The sequence below is a fragment of the Oncorhynchus gorbuscha genome, linkage group LG09, assembly GCF_021184085.1.
Source record: "Oncorhynchus gorbuscha isolate QuinsamMale2020 ecotype Even-year linkage group LG09, OgorEven_v1.0, whole genome shotgun sequence".
In the NCBI taxonomy this organism is placed as follows: Eukaryota; Metazoa; Chordata; class Actinopteri; order Salmoniformes; family Salmonidae; genus Oncorhynchus; species Oncorhynchus gorbuscha.
This window is the reverse complement of record NC_060181.1, coordinates 62,621,521-62,633,675: the sequence shown is the minus strand read 5'-3', so window position 1 is coordinate 62,633,675 and position 12,155 is coordinate 62,621,521. Positions and strand designations below refer to the sequence as shown.

Sequence of the window (12,155 nt, the reverse complement as noted above, 5' to 3'; positions counted from 1 at the left end):
GGGAGCGTGCAACTGGCATGCTGACTGCGGGAATGTCCACCAGAGCTGTTGCCAGATAATTGTATATTAATTTCTTTACCATAAGTGCCTCAACATCATTTTAGAGAATTTGACAGTACGTCCAACCGGCCTTACAACCACAGACCGACCACATGTAACCACACCAGCCCAGGACCTCCACATCAGGATTCGTCACCTGCGGGATCATCTGATACCAGCCACCAGGACAGCTGATGAAACTGTGGGTTTGCAGAAGCAAAGAATTTCTGCACAAACTGGCAGAAACCATCTCAGTGAAGCTCATCTGCATGCTTGTCGTTCTCACCAGGGTCTTGACCTGACTGCAGTTTGGCCACTGGGGCAGCGTGCTCTTCACGGATTATTCTCGGTTCCAACTGGGCGAGTGTGGGGTTATGGTATGGGTAGGCATAAGCTACGGACGATGAACACAATTGCATTTTATTGATGGCAAATTGAATACACAGAGATACCGTGACGAGATCTTGAGGCCCACTGTCGTGTCATTCATCCGCCGCCATCACCTCATGTTTCAGCATGATAATGCATGGCCCCATGTCGCAAGGATCTGTACACAATTCCTGGGAGCTGAACATTTCCCAATTCTTCCATGGCCTGCATACTCACCAGACATGTCAAATTGAGCATGTTTGAGATGCTCTGGATCGACGTGTACAACAGCGTGTTCCAGTTCCCGCCAATATCCAGCAAGTTCGAACGGCCATTGAAAAGGAGTGGGACAACGTTCGACAGGCCACAATCAACAACCTTATTAATGCGAAGGAGATGTGTCACGCTGTAGGAGGCAAATGGTGCCTGATACTGCCTGATTTTCTGATGCCGTACATTTCTGTCTGACAACTGCCCGGTACAATTGAAATCGGGATTCGTCCATTAAGGGCACACTTCTCCAGCGTGCCAGTGGCCATCGAAGGTGAGCATTTGCCCAATGAAGTCAGTTACGACGCCGAACTGCAGTCAGGTCAAGAACCTAGTGAGGATGATGAGCATGCAGAGGAGCTTCCCCAAGACAGTTTCTGTCAGTTTGTGCAGAAATTATTTGGTTGTGAAACCCATAGTTTCATCAGCTGTCTGGGTGGCTGGTCTCAGACCATCCCACAAATGAAGAAGCAAGGAGTGGAGGTCCTGGGCTGGTTTGGTTACACGTGGTCTGAGGTTGTGAGGCCGGTTGGACGTACTGCCAAATTCTCTAAAACGACGTTGGAGGCGGTTTATGGTAAAGAAATTAACATTAAATTATCTGGCAACAAGTCTGGTGGATATTCCTGCAGTCTATATGCCAATTGCCCGGGTCCCTCAAAACTTGAGACAACTGTGGCATTGTGCTGTGTAAGAAAACTGCACATTTTAGATTGGCCTTTTATTGTCCCCAGCACAAGGTGCACCTGTGCAGTGATCATGCTGTTTAACTATCTTATTGATATGCCACACCTCTCAGGTGGATGGATTATCTTGGCAAAGGAGCATATAAAGAAAATTGTACACAAAATTTCAGAGAAAAGCTTTTGTGCGTATGGAACATTTCTTGGACATTTTATTTCAGCTCATGAAACATGGGATCAACATAATATAATAATAATAATAATATAATAATAATAATATTATTGTGTTTACATATTTTTTCAGTGATTCAATTGGTAGAAAGTATCACGTGAAGTCTAAGACACAAGATAGGCTGCTATCATCATTGGGATCTAGCAGCAGGATGTGCGTAATTGGAGAACTCCCCTTGTTTCACTAACACCCTCAGCTATTGAGCCTATTGTGTGTATCACCACTAGCAATCAAGAGTAGATTAGAACTACTAGACATTAGCTCCTCCAACTGACAAAAGAAAGAGAAATTAATCACTGCTTCTCTCACAGAGGCATAGCTATTTCTAGAGATGTGGTCACTGCCTTTCAGGCCTAGCCAGCCAAGCCACTGGGAACAAAATTTTACTCCAGACTGGCCAACGATAGCATCGTATGGCAAAACAATAAATCTGAACTACCACATGAACTGTGCTGCTCAGTTTACAGAGTTGGACTTAATGAAATGGATTTTCAGCTGAATGGTTTATAGCCCAGATAAACTGCACTAAAGAATTGAGTCATAACCTTGTAGAAATCTAACTTTTCATATTCATAATGTAGCCTACTCTTTGTCCTCCAGTTGCCCTTTTGAAATGCATTTTCCCATTCTTGCACATGGTTGGGGTCTAGCTTTAGGAAATTATCCATCTGAGGCCATAAGAGAGTTCTGTAAAACGGATTTCAACCGTGACCGTGACATCCTATAACAAGTCATGAGACTGACTGCTCATTTCATATAATGCCAATTACAACTCTTCCCTGTCTCATGGGCTGTGAAAATCACCACTGTCGACAGATTTCAAAGTGGCCCACTTGAAAATGTAGTCATGGGAGGGAGGCCTTTGTTCATGTCACAGGGTTTCACCTGCTAGATCCATTTGCACAGTAAAGAGCAGCAGCGCTTCACTCAAGGATCACGCGGACACTTTAAGGTGAGGTCGACAAGGGCTCATTTAAATCGTACTTAATGCCATGTGTTCAATTAACACTTTGGGAGATGACACCAGCAGGGCCAGGTACTATACCCAGCGTCTAATTGCCACAGCCTGCTGCTCTGTTCCTCTCGGTCAGCGTAATAGCTCCGTGTCGTCCATATTCGCTGAGCTACAGTGGCGTAGGTGTGTAAATGCTGGAAATGTGTGTGTGTGTGTGTGTCTCTGTGTGAGTGAGAATTGCTGAAGAGTCAGCTGGTGGTAAATTAAAAACAACCAGGCTCTTAAAAATCACCCTGTGAAAAGAGTGTGGAGGGATTGCACTTCTGTTTTGTACATGAAGACCGGAAGGGTATGATACAAAGCAGGATCAATGAGTTAGCCAGCTCTCTTTGATAAACAACTAAAAATAACTTTCAATCGCCTGGTTCAATAAGAAAGCTGAACTTCAATATGTCCTTGGTGATCCATAGCACTAGAGTCGGAAATTAGCAGCACCTGAATGACCATCTTTCTCTTTCATGAAAGTAGTATATCTAATCTTGCCCTCAGAGCATGTCATAACTGCAGATTTTACATTTCGTTATTTATAAATGTATTGTGCTTGATATGCCATTATGGAACGGCTGGAAGCCAATCAGTCTGAGCCCAGTCAGTATCTGCAGACACATATAGTACAACAGGCACACTGAAGATCTGCCTAATTGGCTACCTGCTTCCATACCCGGAACTGTGGTTCAGAAAAACAGTAAACCCTTACGGGGCTGTGTGACACCGCACTATGCACTGACAAAGTCACTGTGGGAAGCATCTGCTAAAGAAAAGACTAGCGGATACATTATAATGATACAAGTCAGTGAAGTCACTTAAACTGGGACAGCAAACTTGCAGGCTGTGAAAAAAATAGTAATATGATTGAGGATAAACTGTAATCTCTCCTCTTAATCCAATTTCCATTATCCCTCTTGAAAAGGCTAGATGCACATTTCACAAAAATAAAACAACAAGTTTTTAGATGTACTTTTTAATGCATAATTCATGGACTTAATACAATTTCTCCTCGATACACACAGTCGGATCAGAGAAGAGAATGTTCCAGATTGGATCAAACAGATACTCCCATATTTAGACTTCTCCACCCATAGGGAGGAGTGAACAGGTATGTGGGGTGGGTGGGTTGAGGGAGGGAATGAGGAACGAACCATTCATCTACAGCAATCAGCTCCAGAGTAGTCAGGTCCACTCATTCACTTCAGCCAGATGTTCGTGTCTCCTATGTCTGCATTATAACCTGCAGCGTACTTCTTTCCCAGGAGCTTTTGGAAAGAAAAGGACAGTCAGTTTAATTAGAGTGAGATAAGTGATAGGGGATTTAGCCTATTATGTATGCTAAGACATCCGGGATGTATTTGCTGAAACAGTTGCCAAAAATATGGGAGAGAAAATCTTAGTGAAGTTGCAAGTAAAATACAATGTAGTTAAGCTAGGTATAAACAAGAACTTCTTAATAAATGTTTTGCCTTAATAAAAGTTAGCAGCCTAATAGTTATTCTGAGAGTTCTGTAACTCTTTTAGTCTGGGCATACAGGTCATAACCTACGCTTCACTGATGAAATCCTTAAAACGAATCCAACACAAGGGTCAAGGAGTCATCCTTGATTAAAAAAAAACATTTGCGGGAATTGCCTGGGTAAAAAGAGACACACAATATTCCACAGGACACTTGGGCAGGTTTAACAGTTCTCCGATTTAAGAAGCCGGGCCTTCTTATTCCCTTAAGCTTCGAAGAACTAGCAACTCAAGACTCATCCATCCTTAGATGTGGGACGACAGCAAAGACTAATGGTATAGCAAAGTGTTTTGTCACTAGGGGCGACATTGCAGTCCATCACCCCCCTAGCCTTAGCAAACAGCGCGTTATGAGTTCCTGCTAATGTGAAGCCACGTCAGTGACAGACTGATCGACAGCCAGGCTGCTCTCAGTCACCTAGGCGACACTAGCCCATCAGTCTTGTGAGTATGAAACAAAAAAGATAGTTAACACTAGACTAAGGCCTACATTAACACAGCTTCTCTTTCTTTCAACTGTTATCAGTCAGCCAAAGAAGCAGAAAACAAACTTAAATATAAAGACATTTACAGCCTCAAAAACAAAATCAGCCAAGATTGAAGAAGTGGTGTTGGATTGCAAATAGCAACATTGAGAGGCATTCAAGTTTTGTTTACCTAGTTTTACTTTGACATCTGCGGTACAACTTAGCACAAGTTTATGCTGGCGAAGCCAAAATGACATCACCAGACAAACCCCTATTGGTTGTTCTTGTCAAACAGTACAGTACACACTCTACTGCGGAATCCTAGCTTGCACTTCAGAAGAAGTGAACTTTGTCAAGTAGAAGTATGGATGAGAAAACGCAGACAACCTAAGCCCGCCATAGTTCACATTCCCCAAGCTTGTCCTCCCACTCGTTCCAGTATAATAGCGGGCACCGAGCAAAATGTCAGCTCAAAGAATCCTGTAGCACATTATATACCCCCACATCTCCAGTCAATAAACTTTAAAGGTCAGTACAGAATGTTTTCCTGCAAGACTGATGACACCAATGACTTGGAGAATATTCCACATATGGCATTTCCCTTTTCGTATATCATTTGATATTTCAGCTACCAAAATAGTTATTTAATATGCTGGAGGCAAAACCACAAGACGGCCACAAAACCCAGAAGAGACAGAGGGAAAATACTATTGAAGAAGGGAAAAGTTTTCTACCTTTGCAGTATGGTACCTATAGCTCATACCCCACTTTATCATAATCTGGTCATATCAGGTGATCGAGCCACACTACATCATAAAAGAAGTAGAGTGCTTTTCTCCCTTACTGATTTGAAGGCATAGTAGCCTGCGTCATACTCGTGAGCCCCGATGGTGACCTCAGGCAGGAAGTTGGGTACAAGGGTCAGGTCTGCAACCCTCATCTTGTCTTCCACCCTTGGGAGAGAGGAAGGAAAACAGCAGGCTGATGAGAAAGCTTCCAGAGCTCCAATATGAACTATATAGGCCTACCCATGTACGTGATGGAAAAGTAAGGTCTACACGTGTAGGGAACAAATTGAGTGGTTATACTTACAGCATTCTCATGTAGTGGAGTGTGACATCATCCTGCTCTACCCAAGGTCCTTTCTCAAATTTCAAGTCCTCAATGTCTTCTGCAATCTAAAGAGAAAAAAACAAAAAAGGGAAGTCTGTTTGACGAGAGTTTTGTGAGAGAATAAGACAGGTTTTCAATAGCAGTCAGTGCATTTCAGTATGATGCATTGGCTAGGCCTATAACGTATCAACGCCATGTTTGTTTTCTCACCAGAAACTACAAGATTATTATTATACAATTTGATGCCTCTCGTCATTCACTGGATTTCCTTACCCTCTCAATGTCTTGTGCTTGGGTAGCATCATAAGCAAGCAATTCTGCATTCTCACTGAAATAAAGAAAAACTCAACACCTTTCTTGTAAATGGTTGAAGGTCAGATCGGAGTTGTCTTGAGAAATTGCATTGTTAAAAACGTTCAAGTTGTTAAAAGACAAGGGTCATCTCAGAGGTATAATGAATATATGTTTCACTAGAGAGCTTTCTAATCCACTAACCTGATTTTGGGAAGGTAGGTCTTCTTGTAGGCATCCTCAATGCTCTTCAGATAGGGTAGGGGCACATCCTGAGGGTAAGACAGGATAGATTCATAAAGACAGGAACAACACACACCAGAAAATAGACTATTTGAAAAGACAGCTAACACCAGACCCAACACAATTCTCTTGCTTAGTCAAAGTGCCTTAAACGGATTTAACTTAACAAGCGGAACACCCAAAGTGGTAAAGAAGCAGAAGATCTGTTTGGAGCTGTTGAAGCAGATTCTCACCTTCAATGATCTGATCCGTAGAGCGGAAAAGTAATTACACCGAACTTAAGAATAATCACGGCACGCAAAACCAAATAACTCAGTGGCAACTGACATGCATCTATTTGAAGGGCCATGTTTGAATTCTTATCCGGGCTTCAGCTTGATTTAATTCCTTTATTGACCAGTATTAAGACTTTAGAAGTTTGACAGATGGTTTTTGTTTCCAAAAATGCTACCCATCCAATACTATTAGTGATCTAAAAACACAAGTGCAGCTTTTGGGCAAATACAGTATCTTCAGAAAGTATTCTCTTTTTTGTGTATTCACTTTTTCCACATTTTGCTGTGTGTTACACAACCGGAATTTAAAATGGATCGAGATGTTTTTGTAACTGGCCTACACACACACACACACACAATACCCCATCATGTCAAAGTGGAATTAGGTTTATTGACATTTTTGTGGCAAACTTAAATAAGTTCAGGAGTAAAGTGGACTAACTCTGTGTGCAATAATAGTGTTTAACAAGACCCTTGAATGAGTATGCGTCCAAACTTTTGAATGACGACCTCATCTTTGTACCCTACACATACAGATAATTGTAAGGTCCCTCAGTCAAGCAGTGAATATCAAACACAGATTCAACCACATAGACCAGGGTGGTTTACCAATGCCTTGCAAAGGGCACCTACCAGTAGATAAAAAAGCAGAAATGTAATATCCCTTTGAGTATGGTTAAGTTATTAATTACATGTTGTATGGGAGTATCAATACACCCAGTCACTACTAAGATAAGGTCAATGGTGACTTTAAAACAGTAAAAAAAATGGTAACGGCTGTGATAGGAGAAAACTGAGGATGAGTCAACAACATTGTAGTTACTCCACAATACTAACCTAGATGACTTGAGTGAAAAGGAAGCCTGTATAAAATTAAATACCAAACATGCATCTGTTTGCAACAAGCTAAAAACAAAAGTAATACTGCAAAAAATGTGCAATAACCTTTTAGTCCTGAATAACAAGTGTTATGTTTAGGGCAAATCCAATACAACATGTCACTGACTACCACTTGCTATATTTTCAAGCATAGTGGTGGCTGCATCATGTTGCTATGTCAACAGTGTGCAAAGCTGTCAAGGCAAAGGGTGGCTACTTTAAAGAATCTCCAATATATTTTGATTTGTTTAACACCTGTTTGGTTACTACATGATCCCGCGTGTTATTTCATAACACAAAATAACACCTTTTTTTAAAAGAAAAACCCTTGAATGAGTACGCATCCAAACGTTTGACAGGTACTGTATAGTTGATTTTAAAAACACGTTATATATAAATGTATTTTTTTTTTTTTAATCAGCCAATTGATTGGTCGAAAGAACAGACGACTTTCGGTCCACCGAGATTTAGTCGAGGACAGCCCTAAATAGTTTTTTATTTTTATTTTTTACAAAATGTAAAAAAAAATCTTCCAGTTCAATATTGCAGAGTATTTTGTGAAGATTGTTGACAGAAAAATTACAATTCATTCCATTTTAATCCCACTTTGTAACAAATAAATGTGGAAAAAGTCGGGGCTGTGAATACTTTCTAAAGGCAATAGCCGAAACAAGACCATCGATGAAAATGGTTATTCAACATGCACCCTAAACATTGCATAGATAAAAAAGATCCATCATGTTGATCATTGAAAGGATACATCTGGCTTTAAATACGGGAGTGTGATTCAACATCTTTAATACTGAGATTTAAACATGTTATATATTTAAATCCAATCAGAGATGTGAGAATTACACTCCGGAAAGAAAAGTTTGGAACACAGATCTGAAGTATGAATCAAACTACCTAAGTTGAGCAACAAGACTTGTCCTAAAAGCTCCTTTTTCTGGTAGAATTTGAGGCTGCATATTTATCTCAATTCGCACCGAATTCCACCAGCCCTCCATGATTATGTTTAAAGACAGGCTTTGTGAGGCCCGCCCGCCTGCCTGCCAAATGTGAGAGGTCCTAAATGGGCGTACGTGAAACCAACAACTAATTTCTATAATTTTTACACATTACTAGAGGCATTTGGCAAAGGAAAGCTTCCAATTAAGAACATTACTTGCAGTTAGCAACAAACTGATAATTATTTTTAAATGTTTCTAACCTAGCTCACGACCACAGTAGAGACTTTGAGGAGTTTAAAACGTTTTGTTTAAAGCCCCAAATACATCAATATTAGAAAAAGTTCACATAATAATGTGAACTTAATCATTAATAATAATAATTACTGGACAGGACTCAAAATTGGTTGAGTAAAACTTCCATAGGTTTTCTACCAGCTGATAATGGATGGTCATTCAGTCAAACAGACAAACGATATGCCTAGAAAAGTATAGCATGGATATTTTCCTTGTTTGTGTCTCCCTACTTTGCCTGATGCCTTTAGCTTCTTCTGCACTTCTTCCACTGGCTTGTCCACATAGATGACCAAGTGAGGGGGCAGGAACTCACAGATGCTGATACCTTTGATTTCATTGTAGTGGTCTACACCTGCATTACAGAACATATGAGATTCAACCACAGCAATGCAAAATGCCCCTTTTGTAGTAATGGTGGCACACATAAAAAAGCATCTTCACCCAAAGTTGATTTATTTAAAACACTAATGACCTTTCAATAGCATGGCTTGTCAGGTCAGTGTTAAACCAGATCTGATTCATCATATATTGCTAGGTAAAGCCCTGCCTTATCTCAGCTCACTGGTCACTATAGCAGCACCCTCCCGTAGCACACGCTCCAGCAGGAATATTTCAATGGTCACCCCCAAAGCCAATTCCTGCATTGGCGGCCTTTCCTTCAAGTTCTCTGCTGCCAATGACTGGAACGAATTGCAAAAATCACTGAAGCTGGAGATTCATTTCTTCCTCTCTAACTTTAAGCACCAGCTGTCAGAGGAGCTCAGATCACGGCACCTGTACATAGCTCTTCTGTAAATAGCCCATCCAACTACCTCATCCCCATACTGTTTTTCTTCTTTCTCCTTTGCACCCCAGTATCTCTACTTGCACATCTATCACTCCAGTGTTTAATTGCTAAATTGTAAATATTTCACCACGATGGCCTATGTATTGCCTTACCTCCCTTATCTTACCTCATTTGCACACACTGTATATGGACATGTCTATTGTGTTATTGACTGTATGTTTGTTTATTCCATGTGTAACTCTGTTGTTGTTTGTGTCGCACTGCTTTGCGTTATCTTGGCCAGGTCGCAGTTGTAAATGAGAACTTGTTCTCAACTGGTCTACCTAGTTAAATAAAAGTGAAATAAAATTTAAAAAATAACAATGCAATAAGACTATTCAGATCTGTACCAGCCTTATTATAAGGATTTCAGTACTTACACTGCCTTCTGATGTAGCCCTGTTTGAACATGGCCTCCACAAACACCATGTCACTGTAGGGGGAGCGCTCCAAGATCACACCTTGGCCTAGAATGGAGAAAGTTTATGAGAAGGACATGACTAAAAACCCAAAAAGGACAGAATAATATTTTTGCAATAAGCCATTTAGAATAACAAGGCATTAATTTAACTACAGTAATGTAAGCTCAAGAGCTCAATTCCTTAACACAGTCCTGATGTCATTTGTGAGTGATATCTGAGCTCATTCCCATAGCCAGCCAGCCGTACCTGTGGTTAGCAGGTGCTCCATGGCGTCTGACCACTGAAGGAGCCTCATGAGGTACATCCATGCTTGTAGCCGGTAGGAGTTCCCGTCAGCAGCCTTGGGGTCTGCATAGAACTTCTCCAAGCTGCAGTTACCGTTGAAGGCGATTGGCAGAGGCTCCTTCTCCGCTGTCATCTTGTCCAAGTAGTGCGTGTTGGGCTCAGGCATGTACAGCATCCCTACAGACATCAAAGTGTTAATGGAGTCCATTTACATGAATCCTGTTTTGTACCAGAAGGTAGGGAATTAAGTTTATTTTTAGTTAATGCAATTGGCATTATAAACTTCTAACTCCCCAAGTTATAAATATGTATAAATAAGTAGTCTAGACTTCAATAACTGCATCGACAACAGGATCATTACCCAGCTTATCAGCCAGACTCTGGGCCAGCGCCCCCTTTCCTGAGGCCAGGTTGCCATCAATGGAGATGATCTTGCTGTTCTCTTTGAACCTTGGGGTTGTCCTCTCGCCCAGTGCATATGCCCACCAGCCGTACCGTAGGTTCCTTAATGAGCTTGTGTGAATACCAGCCTATAGATAAGATATGTTGATCAATTAATTCTCAAATATAATATTGAATTGTACTCCGTATCAATAGAATGAGTATGTGAGCGTCATCCTTCTGACCAGCCTGCCCACCATGAATTAAATATGCTTCATTGTAATTGATAAAACTGAAATACTAGCTAGCATGTCAGGAGGATGACAATAACGGGATAACGGTAATTTGACAATTAGTTCAAATAAGCTAGCTAACAAATGAATGAACATTGCCGCTAATAACAATACATTGCGACACAATAGTTGTTGACAACCACATAAGACGCAGCTGGCCATACAAAACACCAATCTGCTAGTTAGCCTTCTTAGCATTAGCATTCTTGTTATGGTGTCCTTGTATCGAGGGCGGCTTGTGAACTTGATGCCATTCGTTGCGCGAGAGAGCATTTTGGAAATTATTCTGCCAATCTTACCGTGTGAATAAGTGTCCCTGCTTTGAAAACGGCTGTCCCCGAGGGGATGACCAAACGGATCACCCGTAACGCCATGATTTTACCACCAGACCCGCAAATCTGACCCAAAATTCACCCTCTATGCAAGTTATGTCGAGGCGCGATAATAACGCGTTGAAATTGTATTTTTTGCCCGTAGTCGAGTAATATTGACGTCATCAAGTGTGTCCAATTGTATTGCCTGAAAGAAAAAGCCAACCATTTAAAATGAGCGTTATGGTAAGAGTAAAGTTAGGGTTTAGGGTAGGGACGTCCCAAGGATTCCGGATAACACTTACCAGATATAAAGATATACATATTATCTACTGTCTCCGCCACAGGAGGTTGGTGGCACCTTAATTGGGTAAGACAGGCTCATGGTAATGGCTGGAGCAGAATTAGTGGAGTGGCATCAAATCACATTTTATTTGTCACATGGGCCAAATACTTACGAGCTCCGAAACAACAATGCAGTTTTAAAAAATACGGACAAGAATAAGACTCAACTCCAGCCACTTTAAGACACACTGACTCTACTCCAGCCACTTTAATAATGGGAATTGATGGGTAATTATGTAAAATATATCACTAGCCACTTTAAACAATGCTACCTAATATAATGTTTACATACCCTACATTATTAATCTCATATGTATACGTATATACTGTACTCTATATCATCTACTGCATCCTTATGTAATACATGTATCACTAGCCACTTTAACTATGCCACTTTGTTTACATACTCATCTCATATGTATATACTGCACTCAATACCATCTACTGTATCTTGCCTATGCCGCTCTGTACCATCACTCATTCATATATCTTTATGTACATATTCTTTATCCCCTTACACTTGTCTATAAGGTAGTAGTTTTGGAATTGTTAGCTATATTACTTGTTGGTTATTACTGCATTGTCAGAACTAGAAGCACAAGCATTTCGCTACACTCGCACTAGCATCTGCTAACCATGTGTATGTGACAAATAAAATTTGATTAG

At 40.8% G+C, this 12,155-nt stretch overlaps 1 protein-coding gene across 1 annotated transcript; it reads right to left on the bottom strand.

Moving 5' to 3' along the window:
- Positions 1–3,709: 3,709 nt before the first annotated feature.
- Positions 3,710–11,298, bottom strand: LOC124043922 (NADH dehydrogenase [ubiquinone] 1 alpha subcomplex subunit 10, mitochondrial-like). Its single transcript, XM_046363074.1, has 10 exons — positions 11,133–11,298; positions 10,521–10,689; positions 10,121–10,336; positions 9,833–9,919; positions 8,857–8,978; positions 6,190–6,257; positions 5,968–6,022; positions 5,674–5,759; positions 5,426–5,534; positions 3,710–3,861 (listed from the first exon to the last, which is right to left on the bottom strand). Exons 1-10 carry the CDS (start codon positions 11,205–11,207, stop codon positions 3,793–3,795), a joined length of 1,056 nt encoding a protein of 351 aa, XP_046219030.1. The 5' UTR covers positions 11,208–11,298; the 3' UTR covers positions 3,710–3,792.
- Positions 11,299–12,155: the final 857 nt, after the last annotated feature.